General features: G+C 37.8%; 1 protein-coding gene across 1 annotated transcript; it reads left to right on the forward strand.

Annotated features, from left to right (window-relative positions):
- The first annotated feature begins 276 nt into the window (after positions 1-276).
- LOC140241926 (ubiquitin domain-containing protein 2-like) lies at positions 277-26,703 on the forward strand. The gene is made up of 3 exons (XM_072321673.1): positions 277-439; positions 18,236-18,472; positions 26,298-26,703. Exons 1-3 carry the CDS (start codon positions 364-366, stop codon positions 26,684-26,686), a joined length of 702 nt encoding a protein of 233 aa, XP_072177774.1. The 5' UTR covers positions 277-363; the 3' UTR covers positions 26,687-26,703.
- The last annotated feature ends 275 nt before the right edge of the window (positions 26,704-26,978 follow it).

The raw sequence follows: 26,978 nt of genomic DNA on the forward strand, positions 1-26,978 counted from the left end.
ATATCAGCAGCACTACAAGCATATAGCGCATGATAGACAGAAAGATCCGTCTGTCCGGAGGAGTGTTTTATTTTTTTGACGTTATCGCTCTCCTCCGGAGACACAGGAGGGGATCCGTGAAGCCATTCAGACGCAGTCTCCGCGGAACATTATCCCCGACGACCAGATACAGACCGATCTTTCGGTCAAACGCATGACAGACGCAGTACGTCGTACCACCTCATGATAATTTGCTGCTACCTTCCCATCCGTCACCATAATCGTACGAGTCTCTGTGTATCGCACTAAACAAACGGAACAGAGAGGAAGTGAATGAAGGGAAAACAGAAGCTCTAAGCACGTTTATGTGGGCTTTCTGCCATCATGGGAGGTTGTTTTAGCTCCTCGCATGATGGAACAAGCGGGAGAGGAGAGAGCACAGATGGGACAGTGGGTTCAAGTAAGTATTATTATTCCTCCTCGTTCATTAATTTTTCCTCGTATCCAACAACATTGAATGAACCTGTCGAGTACGAGTCCGTCCGTGCTTTTCGGCACTGCATTAGTACTGGCCCATGCAAGTTACACGACACCACGTACATGTATGTTTACTGCATATTATCACACTGTGAGTCTGTATCACACTGCTACAGCAGTACCGGCCGGCGTCGAATATTCATGTTCTGAACATTACATTGAACAGGAGCCCAAGATCTTATGAAAACCCTTTGAATACTAGAAGTAAGGGGGTCTTTGTATAAATCCACAGGTTTAGGGACCACAGTCCACACACAGTTTTGAGTATGACCTCAACTCAACAAAGTTATTCTTCAGTTCTTCTATTGCGTTACTCACCCGTGCCGTTAGACCTAAAAATAAATGATTGATACTTTTTAGGTTTAACATGACTGAATGATACAGCAATCAGCATTCTTATAGATCTCACTCACATGTTTCACACAACTTCTCTAGCCCCTACTAGCAGGATGCCGATGTCATTGCCATCCAATAACACAGAAAACACATGATGTAGATCATACTGTGTATGTATTGATATCCTCCTTTTCTGATCATCAGCGTCAAATAATGATAATGCTGAGGCTTGGCACTTCAAATGAACATGCAGTATGGTAGCTCTAGTCTAACTTCTAGATTCTACACATCGACCACCCTTTTTTAAACCGACCGCGTAGATTTGGCGCAAAGAAGGCTTAGTACGCACTACACTGCGCGCAGAGCACATAAAAATGTAGTGCCAGTAGTGGCTTTGACTGTTGATGAGGATGTGTGGGAAAACGCGAAAATTCACTGTTCATTAATGGTTTCAATCAAGGACAAAATTTCGAATGAATATTTTAACCGAATCGTAATGTAATGTCAATGCATTTTCAAAAAAAAAAGCTTCGTACAACATGATGTTCAATACAACTCGGTTTGTGTGCATTGTCGATGCAAAAACAGCGGTCGATCTAAAAAAGGAGCGGCACCGCGGGGAGCTGAAAAGAGGCCACTCAAGTTCGACGGCAATATTTTTGCACTGAAACTTCGAATTGAAAAGGGAACAACAGCATTTGGTAGTGCTGGATTTTCTCAATCACGTAGGTCAAATTTTTGCGTGAATTTCAGTGTTAAATATTCTTATCAAGCAAATAAAAATTAGGCGGTCAATGAGTAGTAGGACCAACCATACAATGTATACAGAAATGCAGCATCCATTGTAACTGCGAAACACAGCCCGAACGCTTCCTGTGTAGGGAGGGATATTTAGTCACGGTAGAGGGTAGATTCGCGGGTAAATTCGAACTTAAGTACTTCAAATTTCTTCGATTTGAATACTTACAGATTTGGTCTGATTGTTGATAATACTTGCCTTGGTACGTTTTGCTCCTCCACTAGTGGTCCATTTCTGTAAATATAGGAGACTCTACATGATCCGCTCATGAGGAATCTGTGAGAATGATAACTGTTCCATTCAACGGATTTGAAACCCGTGCGCATGCGCTAACCGGAGTGCAATGTAGCCTTTTCACAAGGCCTTCTCGCTGTATTGCGTTGCTTTCTGGGCGAATGAAGAAGCGATATATCCCAGACGAGCGCACAGTGTGAGAGCGAAAGGGCCTTGTCCAAAGGCGAACAACATTGCGCCGTTCATGCATATATTCATATCGCCAATGCGCTATGAGCCTTCGCAAAGTTGTTCAAGTGTGTTTCGAAAAACGAAGGGAGGAACGGGGAAAACGGAGATGGTCTCGTAGAAAAATGTCTTTTCAAGACCGTAGGATCAGTTTGAAAGTGAACGGCAAGTATGAATTAGATAAGAGACGTATGTAGAATATAAAAATAAGCCTTTTTCTGGTGAAATAGTAACTTATAGAGCTGCAAAAATTTGGGGTTATCTTCGAACGTTCAGTGACAACACTCTTTCAACTTGGGGCGCTCCCACAGTATAACTGTGTACAAGGAGCGCCCCGGGGTTACATCCATTGCAGAATAGATTTACATTTCATGCATAAAATGCACATGTTATTATAGTCTATCTATCAAGGATGGAAAATAGACTACACTGTAGAGTCTACAACTTGTGAGAAAAATAATTCCTATGCTGGCGTAAATGATATATTATGGTGTGATACATGCATAATTATGATAGGCTTAACTGCAATGCAGAGTGGTAAATTAGTCCAAACTTTGTGTGAATGCAGTACAACACCATTTGGCACAGTCGCAGAGCCTACATTTACCTACCTCCCAGTCCAAATAACCTCGGTTCAGTTCCTGAGTCTAACTGAGCAGCTGTAGTCATACTGTCCCCTCTGAAGAGACAAAACACTGTCCTTCGGATAGGACATTAAAAGGGAGGTATTGTGTGTGAGAAAGTCACAACCCATTCATTATAAGATTTTAATTTACTCATTTATAGTAAAGAGCAGGTTGCTCACCCAATGAAGTGGTAAACCTACTGTTAATATTTTGTACCCACACAAGATCATCTTTGTGACCAGCTGCAGCCCTTTGAAGATCTATTTAAAAATGAAAGAGAAGAAGAAGAAATTGTGTCTAGCAAGCAAGAAATTTGGTATATAGCTTTATAGTTAAAACATTACTGGAATTCAGATTATATGCAGACTGTATGCACACTAATTATAGTTGTTGTAGAAATTTAGAAACAAAAAGCTTTGCTAACACTAGAGTTAAAGGCATACCCTGGGTAGATAAGTTGTAATCAGTGATCAGTTCTATTTAAAGAGAAGGTTGATAAAACTTTACTTGCCTTTCACAGCAAAAATGTATTGTTTGTTAGGCAACACAATTTTGAATGCACTTCATATTGCTTTTGTGTTGATTTGTGTGTGTGTGTGTGTGTGTAGTTTTTTTTTTTTTTTGGGGGGGGGGGGGTGGGGGTGGGGGGTCAGTACCGGTAGTAGAAAGGGCAAACTTTACATTCTTTATTACCTGGTCATCTCTTATCCGGACTTATCTGCACATGTTCACACACTGAAGAGAGAAAGAAATTATTTCAATTTCAATTAGAACTCCTTCAAAACTCACATAATTTACCCATAATTTTCCTAATAGAAACATGTTAGGAATTCTACATTCAAATGTTGACATTTCTGTTACAAATGGTAACATGTATGATTTTAAGTAGGCTACATGTAGCAAAGATTATAAGTGTTGCAGTGTTCATGTTGTGTTTTGGAGTGTTCAAAAGATGGGAGGTGAATAATTTTACTACTAATGTCCGGCCAAGTAATATGCATTATTTGTTGTATAAAATGTTAACATGATTTCAAATTTCTCTGTGGCCAATTCTGCAAGATTGCTAGGCCAGATAACTGAACTACACGCAGAATTGATTGCAGTGCATTTGTAATACACAGGAAGTGCAGACCAGTGCAGATGAGCAGCCATTAGTATGGTCACTACCCTAATGACTTGTTAAAAGTAAACTTGGGCCTTTGGACAAAACAAAAGAATGGTCACATTGTTGCTCCTCGGGAATCATTTGATTAAGATCCATATCACCATTTTATAATACTTTCTATATCTGTCATTCTTCACTGACTTGTATTTCAAATGCTTTCAAACATGGTCTGTTTACCATTTTGTTTACAGTAATACAAAGAGGTTAAACTTAAGCCATAATTTGTAGTGTGTACAGGAATGATAGTGTAAATTGAAAGGTGTCATAAATGTGTGCACATCTTTAAAGGACAAGTTCACCTTCATAGACATGTGGGTTTAGTGAATGCAGCAATATTAGTAGAACACTTCAGTGAGAGTTTGAGGAAAATGGGACAATCCGTTCAAAAGTTATGAATTTTTGAAGTTTCTGCTCAATCACAACTGGATGAGAAGACTACTATTGCTTGTGATGTCACATGAGTACGATATAAAGAAAGAATAAAGAAAATTCAACATATTTCCATTTTTCTTGCATAACGAAAGAACACTCAACTTCTCTCTTTCAGAAGGCAGGGGGAATGATATTACCCTTAATATACGTCAGTAACAAGTCGAAGAAATGTGCACTTTATTCGAAAAGTAAAGTTTTGTGAACTTCTCTTTTTATTTTCCTTATATATCGTTGTACGCATATGATATTTACATGTATACACTGTAGTCGTCTTCTAATCCAGCAGTGACTGTGCAGATACTTAAAAAAATTCATAACTTTTGAATGGATTGTCCGATTTTCCTCAAACTTTCACTGATGTGTTCTACTAATATTGCTGCATTCTCTCAATCCTTATGTATATGAAGGTGGACTTGTCCTTTAATATTTTGCAATGTTCTTTTGTACCTATGCTGTCTCACTTTTGTATGTGAAGGAAAAGAGGTAGCATAAAATTGATAAATTACTTTCAAAGTTAAACTCTGAAGTCACATTGAAACTGAAACATCACAAGAGAATAATAATGCACAGTTTCTCTGATATATCATTCTATCATTCATTGCTAAGCCTGTCATATTGCAAGGTGATGCAAACATTCTTTTTCATTTTAGCCATATTTTGGTCATGATATAAGTACGTGTACTAATTGTGAAATTTGATTGCAGAATTTTGAAAAGCTTTTAAGTCGCACTAGTTTTACAAGTGGTTTTTGTATTGGCATCACATTTCAGAAGATATTAAGGTAAATATATTTGTCTCAAACCGACAAGTTTTTGTATTTGTGTTTTTTTTTCTGAATTTCAATATATGTCCAGACTCAAGATATTTTTAGCTGTTTCATAAACATCTTTTTGAAATATAAGATATTCTGTGAAATTCAGAAGGGTCACTTTAATTTAATTATGACAAATTGGTAATTTCTGTAACAAATTCATCCTGGACTTGACTTGGTTTAAGGACAAGTTCACCTTAATAAGCATGCATGGTCATGTATACATGTAGGGTATACCTATGGATTGAGGAAATGCTGCAATTTAGTCGAACATGTCAATGAAAGTTTCATGAAAATTGGACAATCCATTCAAAAGTTATGAATTTTTAAAGTTTCATTACCACCATTGCTGGATGAGAAGACTAAGTCAGTTTGTGATATCACATGCCTAGAATGATATGACTAAAAAGAAATTTATTTATTAAAGAAAATTCAACATATTTTTGTTTTTCTCACATAATAAAAGAATACTTGTCAAGCCTCTTTCAGAAGGGAGGGGGAATGGTATTATTTTGTACTCTTAACATATCAGAAACAGGTTTAGGGAATGTGTACTAAAAAAAACAAAAAAACAAAACAATGAATTTTGTGGGATTATCTTTGTATTTGTGTAACAGATTGTCCAAATTTTCTGAAACTTTCACTGATGTATTCTACATGTATATTGCTGCATTTAGTCCATCCATGCCTTTACAAGGTGAACTTGTCCTTTGACTAATTGTCAATGTGAATCTGGTGGATGCGAGCGTGCACATTCTATTGTATAGTACAACGTACACTGTACATGTAGTGTGTACCATATCCACTGAGTATTGTGTCTATTGTACTTTATCATTATAATGATTACATTTACTACATTGTTTATCATACAGTAGCTCATTTCTATGACATTAATGCGTGGGATACTCCTACATGTGAACATGTAACTAACACTCATGGCCTCACTAACTAACCACTGACATTTCTGTGAGACCTTTATTTATATTTAATCACCATTAGCTTGCACTCTGTTCAGTGAGGGGTGACGCCTGTTGTTCATCCAGCCATTTGCAATGACTGTCTTCTCATGACGTCTAACCACAGTCAAAGACGTCATTATGACATGCCCCTATGGATGGGTTGTGACTTGGGCTTGGGTTGCAAGGTGTGACCAGCCTGATTTGAATCATATCATGCCCGTCGGATCTTGCTGGTACGCTTGCGTGGCTTCCTTGTTTTGTGCAGTCCGGCACCGTCTTCGAGAAGGCCATTTCTGCTGTCGATCTCTGGGGCTGGCGTTTCCACAGAAAGCATGATGATTTGCACCATGCTCTAGGGACAGATATCATTGAATTGTGCCGTCATTAGGTACAAGGTAGCCAATCACATAACTTGACAAATGGCGAATGCCTTGTGGCATTGGTCATTATCGCAGACAACTTTTCGCACAGAATATTAACACAGGCACACGCGGAAATGTAGTAAAAACTGCAAAGTGTACAATTGGTCAAAGTATGAATGCAGTGGTTGTTGTTGCATACAACTTGTCATGAACATGTACAACAAAATATGCAGTTTACAATGTATGTGTCATCCTGAACATATCTGACAACTTGATTTTAATTCACATTGCCACATGAACACTACAAACTGTATTTCATGCATGTGCCTCAACATTTTCAGATGGGATAAGAAGTACAGTAGCTGAGGCACTGGAGCACTTTTTCCCTGCCGTGTGTATTTCTTACTTCATTTTGAAACAAAAATTTGACACTCGGTTGCTAGGTTACAATATCATGAACAAATTATTGATTGATGACATGAGGCTATTTTACAAATGCTGGGCACCCCCCCCCCCCCCCCATGGAAATATGAATTCTTTATTTCATTAATTTATTATCAAAACAAATATAATACAATGTAATGATAAACAAATTATATCTTCGGTTTTTGTACATGCAAAAATCAACCGGCCTGCCGATATATTTGTGCAAGAATTATATGTGCCCATAATGTCACATACCCTACTCACATGTATTGATGCATGCAACAATCACTTGCATGTTTACATTTTTAATTTGACTGATGCTCTAAATGCTTTAATAGCACATTTCATCATGATAAAACAAAAAGGAAGAAGGAACAGCCATCTATAAGAACACATCAAATTACAAAAAATAAGACCTGAGTCAGAGATATTTATATATATTCTCTTACAGAAATGTGAACATGAAAAGATATATTTTATATTTTATGCAAGTTTTCAGGAAGCCTTTGGCAGAACAACGGAGAATTGTAGCAGTTCTGGTTCTACCATGTAGATTCACACAAACATGCATAGCAAGTAGCAGTATGGGCTTATTGAGGCGAGATAAATACGGCTGGATGATTATAAAGTCATCAATGTTCCTCATTCCTACCTCTCGTGCCTGCGATGTTATTTTAGGTGCATACATGTGTACAGTAGACACCCTTCCTTGCCAGTCATATGTAATATGTCGTATTGCAGTCTATGGATGCTGTTTGGAGGCATTATCTATTTGAGAATTTTATATTTACAAATTTTGCAAAATTTCAATTCATTTTCATATTTTTGAAGAAAATGTCACACACATAACAATACTGTAATACAAAAATTACAAAATGCCAATTAGGTGAAACCTTCACCTGAATGTACAACTGTCTTCATATGAAAATAAACATAAAAATCTGTTTACAGTAATTACCTCATACTGGACTATTCTTACAAAGTAGGAGAATCATGTGGCCAACAATGTATGTAAAAGCAAGCTTGTTTAGTACAACATGTACATGTAGATTCCGGGATAAAATCAGGTACCGTTTAGGGAAATGTGGAGCATGGATATTATAGTTAGACTATAATTAAAGGGATTTTACAGTTTCGGTTGAGATGGGATTTGAGGTTTGCAACGTTTCATGTTGATAATTTTTTGAGATAATGAGGAACCTCTTTTGAAATATGAAAGAGGATGTAATTCAAAGGGGAATTCAAAGTTTATCTGATGAAAATTGGTTTTGAAATGGCTGAGATATCCAAAACAAATCAATCCTAATAAAAGGTGGGACCCACCTTTTATTAAGATCGCTTTGTTTTACTTTGTTTTTGGATATCTCCGCTGTTTCAAAACTGATTTTCATCATATAAACTTTGAATTCCTCTTAGAATTGTAGACTTTTTGACATTTCACAGAGTGGTTTCTAAATACTGTAAAATGAATGTTAGTATGCATTTTAATCTTGCGAATTTTGCGAATTAAAATGCATGCAAAAGTTCTTTTCTACACTATATGCATTGAACGCCAGTGGCAATTTGCAAAAATTTCATGCCACGAAAAAGGCCATCGGCTCCAATTCGCAAAAATTTCATGCCGCGAATATATCATGTTTTACAGTATCTTGCAAAAAGTTCAATGCTAAATTCTCACCTCGACCAATACTATACCATCCCTTTAACCCGTTGAGGACAGACTGATTTGGCTACAACACGCATTTCTCATAGACACCTGCCCGAGTATACTCGGGACTCGTCCTCAATGGGTTAAGGGGAAACATTATAGAAAACCAACAAACAGACAAATGTTAAAGGGGATCTAAGTCAATCCTTATGACAAATTATGAAATTGAGTGACATCCCAATGATGACTTAGACATGCCATTTAACATTGCAACCTCAAAATGCAAAGGACAAGTTCGCCTTCATAGACATGTGGGTTGAGAGAATGCAGCAATACTAGTAGAACACAGCAGTGAGAGTTTGAGGAAAATCGGACAATCCGTTCAAAAGTTATGAATTTTTGAAGTTTCTGCTCAGTCACGGCAGGATGACAAGACTACTATAGCTTGTGATGTCACATGTGTACAACAATATAAAGAAAGAATAAAGAAAATTCAACATATTTTCACTTTTCTCACATAACAAAAGAACACTCAACTTCTCTCTTTCAGAAGGCATGGGGAATGATATTACCCTTAACATACATCAGTAACAAGTCAAAGAAATGTGCACTTTATTCGAAAAGTAAAGTTTTGTGAAATTCTCTTTTTATTTTCCTTATATCGTTGTACGCATGTGACATCATACACTGTAGTGGTCGTCTCATCCAGCAGTGACTGCGCAGATACACTGTACTTTAAAAATTCATAACTTTTGAATGGATTGTTCGATTTTCCCCAAAGTTTTACTGAGGTGTTCTACTAATATTGTTGCATTCACTCAAACTACATCATATGAAGGTGGACTTGTCCTTTAATGTTGTATGAGACAATATTATTTTGTCTACCTATGGTGTTCTATGTAGCACATGACCTTCGTGCTTGGCGAAAGACCATGTCAATGTACTCTGAATGTGATCGGCACATTGCAAAAGTTAGCCACCTGCAAAAATGTCTGAATACTGAAATGTGTTGGCTTCTAAAGAAGTGGTTTATAGCTCTTTATTTAGCACCACCGAAAGTATGTGGGTTGAAATTAAACATAGACTGCTGTACACTTTAGTGCAGCTTGGTACTGTATGATGGTGACTCATATTGCAAATGTATTTGTGCACTGAATATGTCTGCATTTATCATACACATGTCAGACTTGGCATGTACTTGTGCATGCCAAGCCTTTTGTATTGGTCATTTGGAGCTTCTGGAAATTGGTATTACATAACAAATCAAGGATTCTCAGGAAATTTGGGGAAACCTCACTCAGATGAACTTGTGCTGCACCGTAGTACATGTATAATAACCGCCCCGCTTATTATGCTGGCCTGAGATCTTAATCACAGTGGTGTCTTTCATAACATATTTTGTCTGATTTCTGAAGTTTGACAGAAAAGAGAATCCCATAGAACTAATACCCCTTTCACACTAGTGACTCGGACATACAGTCAACCTTGCGTAAGTCAACATATTCGGGACTGAGCAAAACACGTCGACTTACGAGTAAGTCGACATTTTGACGACTTATAAATGAAAACTAATTTCCCCTGTACAGAGTAAGATTTGGATCACGATGCGGATCGCTACCCAAATCTTACTCCTTTTGCCGCCAAAACATGCCTACTGACATCAGCAACAATAATGTTTTAGATCATGCATAAATCTCGCGTGGGTTAGTAATGACAACGCACAATTCCCAAATCTCTACAGAGATTTTGAGAGAGCGGGATCGGAAACCTAGGCCCGTTTCTAGACACTTTACGTTTTAAACTTGATTTGAAATATCAAACGCAAATTCCCCAAATTGCATTAAAGGTAGGGGATACCTTTTACAGACCTCCCAAAATGCAGCAAAACATTAAATATGAACCTCAGGGGACTTGCTTATGCCACTGCTTAGAAATTTGGAAGTCAACAGTTATCTAAAATTTGAATAATGCACAAAACTCAACTACTCAGTAGTTCTGTGTGTCAGCCACACTTAAGCCTTTTTGTTGCATTCTTCTGTATTTGTGATCTATAAACACAAATCTAAAAGTACAAGAGCTGATGTAATAACATATAGAGTGTGTGGCAAGAATGTTTATAGAAATGTTTGTAAGTGTTGATGAAATTTCTTCACAAAATATACATGATGGACACACATGCAGTACATGGGTCTGCAAAGGTAGCCTAGTAATGTACTGGAATTTACGGTGAGCCCCAAAAACAATTCAATTGAAAATCTAACGGTCAAAAAAATGTACTAAATGTTACCTTCCACTTTCAATACTTTATGGGAGTTTCTAAAATGATACTCTCTTCAACATACCACTGTATTTATACAACTCTTCATGTAAGGCATGCAAATGGGATTCCCTACCTTTAAACTTTGCGATTTAAATTCAAGTGCGTTGCTGTGAAGATATGCTTGTGATTTCGTATGATTCTGTCGAGAGAATTTTTCAGTGCCGACTGACTTGAAATATGTGTAATTTTCCTTCCCTAAGCCGCCATATTTGTTTTGCTTAAATTTCTATTGCCATACTCTGAAAATGAATTGTTCTCGCACTCCGATTCGCAACATTACCGCTCTGTACGGCGCGGGCCTGTCTGAAATAAAAAGAAGAAGAAAGGTTTGTTCATCCGAAAACAACATCTTTCGGACTACTAACCTTCGTAAAAACAAACCTCTTTCCATTGTCGGACTAATTTAACTTTGAACTGAGATTTAAACTTTCGGGATAGCGAACTTTAACAACAATTTATCATTTTTTAATTGACATTTCGTGAAACAGCATGCGTTTCGGTAGTTTGAAACGTGTAAATGTTGCGATGTCTTTCCCCTGCAAGTGCAGACTAAGTTTGGTCACGGCGAAGGTTCCGTTACGAAGTAAAAAATAATGCGAGTCTTTTCACAATGACGCACTTCCGTAAATCTTTATGCGTTTAAATGCAGTTTCTAGTTTCAGAAAAAAACCGCTGCAAGTCTTTTCTGCAATGCTCTTGCGTTTTAACTCTTAACGTGCCATGGTCGCCGAACGGCGACCTTAGTCCTGACGTGCCATGGTCGCCGATCGGCGACAAAGAAGAGCGCGAAAAACATTGATCATTTAAGTTATTGTGGTACCATATAGTGCTACACCAAGAAACTGACAATGATATGTAATGGTAGCTGACTTGCATAGCCATCGTTTCCACTAGAAATATGAGTATGCTTACATTGGACAATTTCGAGTAAATACGTGATTTTTCGGCTAGATGTATTTTTTTCGCGTCGGGAAAATCCGCAGCGAGCGCACCCTCTGCGTGATGTGTTTAGATCAAAAGACTCATTGGTAAACCACGCGTGTGTATGCTATTGAATCTGCGTGTATTGTCTATGCGGTTCCACTTGTATTGTTCCGCTTGGATGCTGTCCGGCGGGAAGCTGCTTTGATTTTGTCCCTCTGAGACGGTAAGCTTTCGTTCGTCGGTCAAGTCTTTCATCCTTTTGTTTTGGTGAACTTCACTAATCGTCCCCACGCTGGCATACAAAAGAAGAAAACGCTTTTGTTCTTGTCTATGCACGTGTACAGTGAACATAAAGTAGACCTGTAAACTATGCCGCTTGGGACCGCACGTAGTTCCTAGTTTGTTTTGACGTGATCGTCGTCTCCTAGTTCGAAGCGAAATGAAAATCAAAGTAGAAATCTAGTATTTCGGAATTTCAGACAAAACACAGAGCATTAAAGATGAACATTATTTTGCTCAGTTCAGTTTCAACATTTATTGTAGGCAGCGTTCGCAAAGCGCGAAGAGAGCTGTTGTTTTGAGCGACGACATGCAAATAGTACAAAATACCAATCAACTTACGAAAGTGACTAGAAATAAACCTATCTAGTATTCTCTGTGATTTTGGGGTGGGGCAGGCTGGCTGTATTGGTTCAACTCCACGGATATGAAAGTACATTATAGCGCCTGCCAGTGATTCTTTGTATGTGACGAAGTGCACGTGAAAAGCGGTCAAACTATGTTGTTTTCCATGTACGAGTATTTGTGTTTGTGCTTGCGTTCATCGTTGCATTTTTTTTTCTTTGAGATTTTCTCTTCAGTTGGTCTTCATATATTCTGTAGGGTACCTACCTCTTTCGGCGTGCCTTCTCTCTTTCAATATTATGTCGCTTCTTCTTTTCCCTATGCATTTTGAAGAAAATTAGTTTTCACGCATTGTGCATGCCTCCGTATCCGTATAATTTGTCATTTTGCTGCCGTATTTTCAAGGATGTTTTGGTTCTTGTAGCTTTCCGGCTATAAATAGCGTGTAAACAACTTTGGCTATATGGGAACAGCAAATGTCTCTAACTACGTACTCTCGAATTAGCGACCAGAATTGTTGCAAACGTCAAGAATATGTATTTTATTTCTTTTGGCCAAAAAACAAAAACAAACAAAAACAAAAACAAAACAAACAAAAAAGAACCATTGACAGTCAGTTGGTGCATCATGGTAATTGTTAATTCAACCACGCAAAATGATCAATTTATCATTTCGTGATGACAAAAATCGAAGCAGTATCGTTTATCGCCAAGGGATGGTGCAGACACATTATTTGGAGAGAGTAGCGTGCCTACAGCACAGACTCGGTAAAGTAGAACAGAATTCGATCAGTAATTCGTAGACAGCCGATATCAAATTCGCAAACGGGTTTTCTTGTTTGATTTTGATTGCAACGGTTTAGGAAGCTCGAAACCTAAAATCTGATAGGTTTCCAAACATTCATCGCTCAGTGAGACACAGAATTAAAGTATATTTACGTATTTATAATATTTGTTGAGCTTTGCTTATCGTTTTATTCCTACCTCTATGATACATTGTAGAAACATGCTATTTTCCCCCGAGTCGCAGGTGAAGAGGAAAATGTTCAAACTCAAGCAAATCCGTCAAGATTATTATTACGTAGAACTTTAGATGAGAGATAGAGAGAGCATGATCAATGCAAAGTAACGTCAAACTATTTGTTAGCATGCAGATCTTGAAAACTTCAAACTCTGATCCCGCTGTTCAGTCCTTGGAGTAAATCAGTGTTGGAGATCACACACACAAAAAAAGGAAAAAGAAATGTCGGATGATGCTGCTTCGTGAAAACTGTGTCACAGCGCCATGAAGGTAAATGATAGGTTTGAATTCAAGTACGGAACCAACATCCATCGGCTATTATAAACCAATGAAGGAACTTCAGTAGTAGAGTGATGTTATAATTTCCATAAAATATCAAAATGATTCTGATGGTTACAAATCGCTCGGTGAAACCAGTATTGACAGGCGCTAGAGATGTCCGACGCCATGCGAAAGTAAGGAATGTGCCGCTGAATAATGTCATATTCAGATAATCAAATGTGATTAGCGAATGAGACTAAAGACAATCAAAGACAGCAAACATCGAAAAAGCATACCAGCAATGTAAAAATTGATTTCATATTTGTCGTTTACGCACGTGTAGGCTCAATATATCACCACCTTCAGTTTTGTCTTCTTGTTACCAATTTTGCTATACAAATCAGGCCTACTCAGGGGGCTTTTAATTATTCTTTACCGTAATAATGTTGTTGAATGTAATTGCATTGTTTGCCCCTTCATCATGATATGCGCAAGCTGCCTTTCCTTTCACTGTTTATCTGTGTCATGTTTCAGTGTCTTGTCACAATGCGTTTTTATTTTCGCTGTTCTGTTCTGATCTGACATTTAAAAATTTCAAATCCGACCGAATTTATTCGTTTGCAAGATTCAAGTTACTTCACAACTCTAGCCGCATAGTTCACAAGTACAGCGCTATTGAAATTTACTACACTGTATTTGAAAGTGAGGTGATCGTTTCGAGAATGAGAGGGCTCCTCCCTACGTAGTGCTATTTTACCCAATCATGAAATGAATGGTGAGCTTTTTCAGTTGCACGCACGTGGCTTCAAACACCAGCGCTGGGTTTGCAAGAACCGTGAACATGGTTTGCTACTCCGAGCGACTGACCTCGTGGTGCTGAGATTGAACTGGTTTTCTAGCCAAAACCCACTTTACTTTGATTTCCCTGGATTGGCAATAAATATGTAAGTGGTATACTATCGTGAATTAACTTTGTTGAAATATTTTAGTAATGTTGTGATCAGAAGGACAGTGGCTGGCGATAGGTAGATCGGATCAACATTCATGATTGGATACGGCGTAAGAAAAAAAAAAATCCGGAAGGCGCGTGCACTTTTATCAGTCAGATCACGCCAGCATCTTCGCTTTCAGGAGTTATGTTCATCCTTCAAGCTGCCCCTAGCAACCACTAGTGTGTATTGTACTCAATCAGTACTCGGATTATCTCCGCCGTTACCAAGGAATTGCGCGCGCCCAAATCCCTCGCTGACAAAGGCCTGCCGATTTCAATAGAGTACGCCCGCCCGCAGTCCGCATAGACAAAAGAAGGATTAGTAGGTGCTTCCTTCTCAAGTGGACAAAAGACACTCTTCCAGGGCCCGGGACAATTACTTTAGTTTCAAATACAGGATCTGGGACTAAAGGACTCAGATTTGGGAATGAATTATTGAGGCAGAAAGAGAAATTGGTAAGACAAAATGAACTGCCTGTATCTTTGGAATCATATACTTCTATAAGGCAATTTTGCTATCATTTGAAAGGGGAGATGTAGCTCTAAAACTTTCTCACAGAGTCAAGGGAGCGTTCTATTGAAGAAAAACCACGACTGACGGTTTCTTTTCATACTACACAAAAAATTCTAATAATTTTTTGATGATATTAATTGTTTCTGCAATATTTTAGGTTGAAATAGATATTACGGCAAAGTGACTACATGACACGAAAGAACAATCATTTCTTGATATTTGTTGTGTAGAACACATTTCAAAACAATCGATAGTTTCAAAGATATGGCAGTTTTAAATTACATTGTCAGTCCAGTTTCGAAACATTCTGGCGTTAAGTAAAAACCTCTGGCACGTTAGGGGTTTTGGGCCTGGCACATTAAGAGTTAAATACAGCATTGCTTGTGATTTGATGGACTTGCATTTGATTTTTTAGAGTTTAAACGCAATTGAGTTTAGATTTCCTGCAATTTTCTAGTGTCGTATGATTATCAAACGCAAGTCTTTTCAGCGTTCCGTGTGATTTGATGGACTTGCATTTGATTCTTAGAGTTACGTTTAAACGCAATTGAGTTTCAGGTTCGTACAATTATTTTCTAGTTTCGTATGATTATCAAACGCAAGTCTTTTCAGCAACGCACTTGCGTTTAAATGCAAAAGTTGCGTGTGATTTGATACACCTGCATTTGATTTTTTGAGTTGCATTATTAGTTATATTTTGATAAATTTTCTAGAAACGGGCCCAGGTTTCTTATACCTCTTCGGAATAATTAACGTTAGAATATTCGGATGAACAAAAACACCTATTTCATGTTCGGATAATGAATACCTACTGGGACCTATAGGTGTACAAAATTTGTGCGTTTTGAAAATAACGAGAGGGAAAAAAGGGGTAAAGTGAACTGCCTTGGGTACTACATGTAATACTCCAGTGTAAATGAGTGTATGCCCTTTCTATTCTGGCATACAAGACGATGGACGCATGGCGCGAATGCTACCGCGCCTTACACTAGCAAATTACCGAGTAGAAATGCAGCACATCGGAGCGGGAAAACAATTCTTTTTCAGAGAATGGTGATAATATTTTGATCGAAAAATTATGTCGACTTAGACGAGGGAATTAACACGTATTTCAGCCCAGTTGGCACTGAAAAATCAGATCGACTTACGCGAGTTGTTGACTTATAAATGTTGACTAAGATGAGGAAATTTTCAAGGAATAACAAAGGCAAAAATTGGGACTTTTTTATCGTGTCGACTTAAGCGAGTTGTAGACTTATGCGATGTCAACTTAAGCGAGGTTTTAGTGTATTTTGACTGATTTCTGAAAGTTTGACAGAACAGAGAATCCTGTACAATTAATACCCCTTTCACACTAGTGACTTGGGGGTCACTGGCGAGATTCAATGGGCAATCAAACATGGAGCACACACAAAGAATTTATTTCAGACTAGGTTAGCGAATGAGCTCACAGTTGAACATTGCTCTTGTCCGCTCTTCAGCAGTGGAAGTACACGTTATGGCACATGCACGAAATGACCAAAAATCTCCATACAAAAAGATGCTTCACTAAACCATAGGATTATGATTTCTCAGATTTGATGGTTTAAGAGTTTCAACTTCTTGAATAGACCTGTATGGCTCATTCATCACAGTACTTACTTACTGGTTTGTTGTGTTGTGTGCATGTAACTGCCATGCTGGGTGGTCATATCATTCTTTGCTTGGTTTGGAGCGCAGTAATTACTGCTTTAGACGTGAGACATAAAAAAGTGGAGCTAAAAGGGTTTTGTCCTGATGATTAATGCCAGATTTGTAGACAGGGGAGACAAGAGAAAGTATATCCCAAAGCAGCTCTGTGTTGTTATAGTTACCATGGTAACAAATGTCAGCACAACTTGCATTATACATTGTACCATCAAATCCAGATAGGCATTTGGCTGTACACAGTACCAAACAAATAATGAAGATAAATAATGAAGATACATGGAACTCTGTAATAATGACAAATTTGTTCCACACTTAATTGGTGGCACTTAGTGAAATAGTCACCAAATAGAGGGAAACGGATATTAAAGCAGAGTACTCCTTTGCTGATCAGAATCACTGGTTAGCTTGCTGAAAAAGTATTTCAGTGAGTTACTGGTATCTTATCCTTCACCAGCTTTCTCCATTTGTTTTGCTTTTTTTTTCCCCCTATGGGGATGCAGTGTATATTACAGGTGTAGGTTGCAAGTCATCATTTTGTATGAATGTTGCTTAACGTTTCATTGCACTACTGCAGCATACTGAATTTTGCTCTATTTATCTACAGAGCCTTATAACATTCTGTTCATACAGCATATATTACCTCCGCCAAGCATGTTATGTTTTTGCTACAGTTTGTTTTTTTGTTTGTTTTTGTGTGTGCAAAATAACTCAAAAAGTTGCGCACAGATTTTGATGAAACTTGCAGGAAAAGTTGATGACACATGGAATGGATGATTAAATTTTTGGTGGTGATTCGGGAATCATTATGAACTTTTGAAGGATTTTTTAATCCTTTGGCAAATAGGGGCAATGAACTTGGAGTTTCAAGCTGCATGTATGTATTTCAGGTTTGCATATGGGCTCTTAAGTGTGTGGTTTTTGTGGGTGGTCATAAACAAAATGCTTCTATTTTGGAAAATTGTGCAGCATATGTGTATGGGTTGGAAATAGGCTCCTTGGTGGAGGTCTGCGCTCTCCGAGTAATTTTCTAATGTTCTAGTTTATCCTGAATTTTTCCTTCAATGAGATCACAATCAGCCTGTAATAATAACAATTGAAAATCATATGAAAATGAGGGCAAAAATTTGACCCCCCAAAAAAAAGAAAGAAAAAAAGAATTGAAAGGTCAGTTTTCAACCATTGAGATGTAAGGTGTTGGTATCTAAATTCTCCAATTTACAATATAAAGAATTGACACAAGCCTCAGATGTGTCCTTTTATGAAATGGAAAAAGAAGTGAAAGTATAAAGTCACATTGATTATTTTATGTTTTGGATGATTAATTCACAAATCATGATTTCTATTTTGCAGTGCCCATAGGGCGGAACCAACCCTTGAAACCAGAGAAGCCAAAATGGAAGAGCGACGTTCCCCTGACGACGGGGCAACTACAGAGCAAGCGAGATGAGTTCTGGGAGACTGCCCCAGCCTACGAGGGACGGAAGGAGATTTGGGATGCCCTGCGAGGGGCGGCCTCCGCCCTGGAGTCCGGCGACCATGTCCTGGCTCAGGCCATCATCGACGGGGCCAATATATCATGTCCGAACGGTGAGTTAACCCCATTCCATTCCAAAGCATGACAGGATGACTGTGTGTGACATATCAGTGAAATTTGAGACTGTTCATGGCGCTATGAGCCGATATGCCTGCTGGCCTGGAACAGCGAAGACTCACTTTCTAATTGAAATGAAAGCTAGTGTCATCTGAAATAGTGTAAAAGAGTGCCGTACATGTACACACTAAAAGTATCATAAGTGGAAGGCATTTTTCTGTCTTTCCTCTTCACATTTTGGGGCTAAAATCCTAGGCACAGTAAAGGTACCAGCATAACCAGTTATTAGAAGTAACAATGCACTACTGTTACAGTACACAAAAGTGCATTCCAGTCAAGTTTATGACCCCGTTTACAGTGCGGGGCCGCGGCTCGGCCGCGGCCGAGCCCCGGCCTCAATTGCGCGGCCGAGCCTCGCAATTTTGTCCGTTTACACTGCTGGGCTCGGCCGCGCTTTTAATTCAAACCTTTCAATATTTTGTCGTAGTGACGCTCTGCTTGTAAACAAACGCAATTTGGTATAGTCTGGTTTTCAGACCCTTTGCCAACTGGATTCCGTTGCGACGAAGTCGCCGTTCGGGCAAAGGCCTTTGCCGAAGGAAAAATCCTTTGCAGGACAAAACCACCTTAAACTATACTAGTTGTCGACGTTGAGGGGGTGAATATCTTGAATAGCGAAATAGTACGGGCAGAGGGTCTGGAAGGCAGACTAAAATTGGCCGCGCATTTGGCCCAGTTTGCGTTACCACCAAGAAGAGGCCGGGCTCGGCCGCGGCTCGGCCGCGGCTCGGCCGCGGCCGAGACCACCTCCAGAGAGAGGCCAAATGCGAGGCCAATTTTGGCCTCGCATTTGGCCTTTCGCGCGTTTACACTGAAGCGGGGCTGGGCTGAGCCTCGCACTGTAAACGGGGTCTTAGACCAGCAGGATCCCTCACAAGGTATACACGCCTAGGCGTTGCATCAAAATTATACCTTGCAGGATCCTGATTCAAGCAGGATCCTGAGGGATCCTGCTGGACATAATTTGATGCAACGCTTTAGAAAATGGTCAGCATTTAACCCATTGAGGACGGGCTGATTTTGCTATACAACACATATTTTCCATAGACCCCTGCCCAAGTATAACTGTTCTCGGGACTCGTCCTCAACAGGTTAAAATGCATCCATAGGCTAAGTTCTTGTGCCCTTATCAATACGGCATTCATTGAAAAGTTTCCCACATGTACATAGACTGATATTGTGGGGGCGGGGGCGAAGTGGGGCTGCGATGTTGCAACTTCATTTCTCAGAATTTCGACTACCGAATCGTGACCCACATGTGTGCACACGTACCAGTGCTTCTCTGAACACTTCCCATGGGGACAATGCCGTGCCCTTGGCATTAACTGAAGGGTGGTGGATGTCGAGCTGAGAGGATTGTCAGCAGTCAATGAACCATAACTGTAGACAGTTTATTCTAGAAACAATTTTATTGTAACTGTTGTTCACATTTTGTATATTTAACAATACTTAACATTGATAATACTGATTGATATTTTTACATTGGTTGTTTCTATCTCTAGGTCACATTTAAGAACTATTTTGAAGCACTAAAGCTGGGTTTTTGTTTCATCTGTTAATGGTAAATAACGCCTTTAAGTCATTTTTAATGCTTAACAGTGACATCCCAACTTTGTGTGGAAACTATAAATATCAAAAGGAGTTTGGTGACGCTTTTGTTTTCTTGTATTGGGCTGATGTAGTTTCAAAACTTTACTAATGTTATAATCAGAGTCACCTTTACATGGCATTGCCTGGACATGTCAGTATTTAGAGCTGGTCTTTTGGGTAGAATTAGCTATTGTTTTCTGCCACCTACACTGTATGTAGACAGCTCCAGTTACTGGGATTTTATTGTTAGTGTACAGATCTATCCAAATAAAATGCATGTTAATGCTTTTGATAGTTAAAATCTGGATAATGTTCAAATTTAAGAACATACAAGTGTACAATGTACTTGTATGTCAGTATTTGGAGCTAGTCACCATTGGAACTGTAACTTTGCTTTGTCTTGAACCCTCCAAGAAACCAAGCCCTTTTGTTTATTACAGTAAATGCTCATTGTCATTTAAATGAATGATGTCTGTAATAGTTGTACATTTCCTGGTATTTGGTAATGCATACAAGTACAACATACTGTATAGCGGCACATAGAATGTGCCAATGTGTTAACAAGTACAGTCAGATACATTGTATAGCAGAAAATTATGTGTCCATCAAGCCTCCCCCCCCCATAAAAAAAAAAACAAAAAAACAAGCAAACAAACCATAATTGCCTAGGAAGTTTTTAGTAGGAAAGATGCAAAGCATGGGAAAGCCTGGGATTTGTTTTGACCACACTTCCAGTGGCAAACCCATCCTTTTAATTGCCTGTGTGTATGGAAAGTGTCTTCACAAGGGGTAGTGGAATCAATGCAGTGAATGACGATGGTCTTTCCATTGTGTAACATTCCAACAGATGTTATCGTTGATTTCAGCAACAGATGACTGGCGCCCCTGGCCTCTTCTTGTCTGGTCTGACCTGAGCGAGACTTTGCTTTCATGACTCGCGTGTGACACTGAGAATTGATAATCAAAATTAAATTTCATATGCAGTGTATATGCCATATATATACACACACAGTAGATGTCTGTGGGTTTACAGACTTGGTTAATGAATACAACCATGTAATATTTCTTTTGGTGATCAAATCTCACAGAAATAGCACTGGGCCCAATACTGAAGTGCAGTTACAGTATTCTTACTCTTTTAACTCAGCAGAGAGTCAGCAGATATTAATTAATCACCTGATTTTGATGTTAAAGGCATTATTTACCATTTGCAGATTAAACAAAAACCCCTCTTTAGTGCTTCAAAATAGTTCTATAATGTGATTTAGGAATAGAAACAACCAATTTAGAAATTTGAATCAGTATAATTATTGATAAGTATTGTTGAATATATTATACTAGTATACAAAATATGAACAATAGTTGATAATAAAAGTGTTTCTAGATTAAACCGTCTACAGTTATGGTTTATTGAGAAAATTAGTGATATGTGTATCTACTTATTCTACAGTAGGCTTTATTGCAAATTTTTAACATGGGGGATGTGATGGTTGATACAACATACCTCCTGTACACATTATATATGCATAAAATGTGATATCTCGAAAAAAAATTTATATCACTGCTCCCAATGATAAATAGTACCTTTAACCAAAGAGTCAAATGTCATTGAATGCATGATCTGCAAATGCATGTTGACTTCAGTTGATTTATAATGCTTTGTGTGCTCAGTATCACTTATAAAATGTATGCAGCCAAATGAAAATCTATATGATATGTACAATGTATGTACCATATACTCATATCTTACATCGCATGTAATAATTTGTCTACTATTTATCTTCAGACCATAACTGTACTTGGATATATATATACAATATGTATGCCGACAAAACAAAACCTGCCAAACCCAGATTCTGCCAGTGACATCATCAGTCAATTATTGCTTTTTTATAAGTACTAATATGATAAACAAACAACATTGGAATACCCGTTTCCCTAGAATGAGCATAATTTGTATATTTCCGTGTCACTAATATCATTCAGTATATCGTCGCTGGGGTGACAAAACCTCGTATCTCAAAATTGTCAAATGTTCAGGAGAGCGAAAAAACATGGCGGCCAAAGCACTATAGTGAATGGGAAAGCCTTCTCTTTGACATGTCATGGTGGCTTCATTTTTGGAGTAAGACAGTTAGGATTTGGCCAAGACATCACTTGACCCATTATTTGACCATTAAGCTAAAAAAAAATTTTTTGACATTTTTGAGATACGAGGTCTTGTCACCCCAGCGACGATATAGACATTGAAGGGAAACATGCAAGTTATGCCTGGTCTGATAGGGAAAGATGCACACCAATGTCTTTTGGTAATCATATTAGTACTTAAAGATATGGTGTAATATTGGTTGAAATGAGAATTCAGCTTTTAACTTTTTGCGAGATACTTAGAAACCACCTCACGAAATGTTGAAAGGCATATAATTCTAAGAGAAAATCAAACTTTATTTGATGAAAATCGGTTTTGAAGTGGCTGAGATATCCCCCCCAAAAAATGTTTACACAAAGTGATCCTCAAAAGGTAGGTCCAGCTTTTTATTAGGATTGCTTTTTTTTGGATATCTCAGCCATTTTTAAAACCAATTTTCATCAAATAAACTCTGAATTCCTCTTAGAATTATATGCTCTTTCATATTTCATAAGAAGTTTCTCATCTAAAAAAAAAATCATCATAAAAAAAAAAATTGGAAACCTCAAGCCCCATCTCAACCAAAAGTGTACCATCCCTTTAAAGCAATGATTGACAGATGATGTCATTGACAGAATCTTAGGTTTGGAGAGATCTTTGTGGGTGTGTACAAGTGCAAGGTACATGCAATCTGAAGGAAAATAGAAGAAATATTATAATAAACTATATGATACATATTTATTTTCTTTTGGCAAAGTGATTGATGATCAGGATGTCATGAATCGATATTATACAGTTGTATATCAACATGCATTTACACTGCATAGTTCCTTAAATTGTTTCTCTCTTTTTTTTAATGATCTTTTTTTCCGTTCTCATTTACAAGGCAAAGCACAATTTAGCAATGTCCCCATACATTATGTTGGCAGAGTAAAAAAAAAATAATAATAAAGCAATTATTAAATCCAAACCACATTAATTTCAGTCCAGTGGAATTTTTCCAGCAATGGTGTCACAATATTTGCAGAGTATTGCTGGTTGTTGTTACGCTGTACTCCAGTTGTGAAACAGTGATGCTGCGCGCATTAAATACAGTATGTGCAGGGTTTGTGAACAATTTACCAAGGCACATTAGATATTTCTAGTAGACCATGCAAGTAATTTCAGTTTTGTATGATGTGCAACCAGGGGAATGCTCAGACAATGGTCTTGGAAAAGTGGGGTGTGGTTTTGATTAAGCTGTCAAAATAGCACAAGTTTTGTTCAGTGTGCATTGAATTTTTGTTGCACATAGTCAGTATTCTCACAGAAGCAGCTTGCGATTATGTGATGAGCACTGCACTACAGCCGAGACTGAGAGCCAGAGGTCGTTTAGCAAGGTCGTGAAACAGTACAATGAAGTCCATGCATGGGAAGGCACTTCATGGCACTCGTCTAGAGATGCATGGAAAGTTCTTTTGTTTGAGATAGAAACCTACATTGTTGTACTAGTCTTCAAGCCTCTATTGTGCAAGCTCAGCTTGTGTGGTGTGATTTTTAAGGGTGGAGTCATTTCATAAATTACATTTCAAATCCTTTATTTGTACTTGTTACACATGCAGAGCGCTCTTCAAAGGTAAATCCCCCAAATTATTCTTTTTATTTTGTCTAAATTTGTGGAGAGAGTCATGAATAAACGTGATTGTCTCTGTAAAGAAGGCCTTCTGTGTTTGATCTACCGTTTATTTTGATATTCTACTGCACTGCTCAAAGTTCATGTGCGCAGGGGGCAATTCAATGGGTATCCATGTCTCCATTGAATTCACATCTATAGTGAACTGCTTCTGACATTAAATGAATGTATCAAATGAAGTGTACACAGAATGATGTACACTTGTACATTTGACCTCAGCCTGACTGGACATGTCATTCACAGACCTTTACACATTCGTTTAGATACATGTACCCCTTGTTACTGTTTGAACCTTAAAATTTTCTACCTTTTGCCTTGAATTTCAAGTTTTATAACAATCATACAAATGTGTGTATGTTTTTGTAATATTTTGTGTTTTTTCTTCACAATCAAAAATAGAAATACTTATAGGATTTCTTTTTCTAAAAGTAGGTTTAACATGCTTGACATGTGCAATTTTCCCACTCTTTTAAACCAAATTGTGAATTTTCCCTCCAGACCATGTATGATTTACATGTATGTACACTGTACACCATGTTTTGGCATGAGTCTGTCATGTGCAGAATTTTTGCAATCCTTAATAACAGAGAGCAATACAATATTGGAGTATTGCTGGTACCCTACTGTTACTGCATCTTCTCCTTTTTTTCTCTCTCTCTTTTACCCTATTTTTACCCACTTTGGTAGATACAGCAGTTTTATTGTTTGAATGTGGGTAGCCCTATGGAACAGATTTTAGGAAATACAACATACAACTACATCAATTGTAGTAGTACAATTGGAGCTTTGCATGCGAAACAAATGTGATGCAATCCTTCATGCAGTATGCACATGCCAGGATCATGAGTCATTACTGCACAGAACATTCATTCAGTGCCAGTGCACAAGTGTTAGGAAAAATATTAGGGGATGAAAACTTGAGATGTTTGCATTTTTTTTTTCATTTACTGTAAATTCTACAAAAATACAATCATACCAAGGGAAAACTAAAGAAGGAACAATATAGAGCAATGTGTACAGAAGTTGCGATATGAACATTTTTTTAAAGACTAACAATCTAGTTATAAATACAACTATACAGTGCACCTGTTGTTATATTTTCTGTAGTATTTGCAGGATTTACTGTTATTGTGACTTAAAGTTCTCTAAAATGTGTAGTTGTAGTTTTTTTTTCTTCAGTAATGTTTGTTTTTAATCGACCAGAAAAATTTATATTTGTGGTCTTTTGTTTTGTTTTTGAAGTTCTACCTATAAACAGCATGGTTATGTTGTTATAGCATTTGAACAGCCTGGATGTGGCTGATGTAGAATATGTTCTACATTTTAAGATCCCATTTACAGTGTACTATGCCTCTTCCTTCTAAACCCTTGGTTGTGCAAGTCCATGTAAAGCTGTATGACATTTGAATAGTAATGTGATGGATTTATCATTGAATATGTTTTTTGCAATGTTTGCTATCAAAGGGACTGTACAGTACTGGTTGAGGTGGGGATTCATGTTTTGAACATTCCTAAATGAGATAATGAAAAGCCTCTTATGAAATATGAAAGAGCATGTAATTTTGAGAAGGATTCAACGTTTATTTGATGAAAATTGGTTTTCAAATGGCTGAGATATCCACAAAAGTGATAATAATAAAAGGCGACATGCCACAACTTTATTAGGATCTCTTTGTTTCACCTTGTTTTTGGATATCTCAGCCATTTCAAAACCGATTTTTATCGAATAAACTTTTGATACCCCTTAGAACTGCATACTCTTTGACATCTCATAGAGTGGTTTCTGAATATCTTGCAAAACGTTAAAAGCTAAATCCTCACCTCGACCAGAACTGTACACACCCTTTAAAGTATGTACAGGATATGTTTTCTTCCCTGAAAATAAGGAAGATACTGTATGTGCATGAATGAGAAAATGGTTTCTGTAAATTGATTTTACAACAGTATGGTTATTTTCACCCAAATCTGTTTTTTGCCTAAAAAAATATGTTTTTGCCACGTATCCGTCCATATTTGTGTTTTGGTGTGCAGAGGTTGGAAGGTATCAATGATAATTATAATGATAATAATAATGACAATAATAATAACGATAATAATAATGATAATAATAATAATAATAATAATAATAATAATAATAATAATAATGATAATAATAATAATAATGATAATAATAATGATAATGATAATAATAATGATAATGATAATGATGATGATAATAATAATAATAATAATGATAATAATAATGATAATGATGATGATGATAATAATAATAATAATAATAATAATAATAATAATAGAAAGACTCTCATGAAAACACTCATTCTACCTAAAAAGATACTCATGTCATTGTTGATTCATCTCCTCCCTGTAGGTGCCCTAACGGACTGCTACGATGAGCTCGGCAATCGCTACACTCTACCCGTCTACACCCTCAGTGCGCCCGTGAACATGGTCGAGGAGACAAGTGACATTGATGTCATTGACCCGGAGCCGCCAGCAGAGGGCGGCACAGAACTGACTGTCAAATTCCGCCTGTCCACAGGCAAGGAAATCAAACTAACTGTGCGATCCACGGACACGATGTACCAGGTGAAGAAGCGCATTCATGCCTCGGAGAACGTGGAGCCCTCGCGGCAACGGTTTTACTTCGGTGGCAAACTGCTCACGGACAAGACACGAATAGAGGAGGCTAAGCTAATGAAAGGATATGTCGTGCAAGTAATAATCAGTCCGCCGAACCCAGCACCTGTGGATGGTTGACCCCTGCAGTGTTTCGGCTCCAGCCCTGGTCCATGCAACTGGCAAGTCCAGTTCTATGAAAAACAAATCATCAGAATATACTTTATGAATGATTTATATTTCTCATTCTTTCTTTACCATCAGTTTCACTTCAAGTTCAGTTTACTTCTTTTTCCTTTTTTCCTTTTTTTTTTTTTTTTGATGAATGAACTGGCCTAGTAACCAGCTCTTTTACCTGTTCGCTGTCTATCTTTATTGCCTTACATTCGTCTTTGATGATTATGTACAAATTTCAAATGTAGATTCTTTTTTC

Source organism: Diadema setosum, chromosome 18 (genome assembly GCF_964275005.1).
Source record: "Diadema setosum chromosome 18, eeDiaSeto1, whole genome shotgun sequence".
NCBI classification, from domain to species: Eukaryota; Metazoa; Echinodermata; class Echinoidea; order Diadematoida; family Diadematidae; genus Diadema; species Diadema setosum.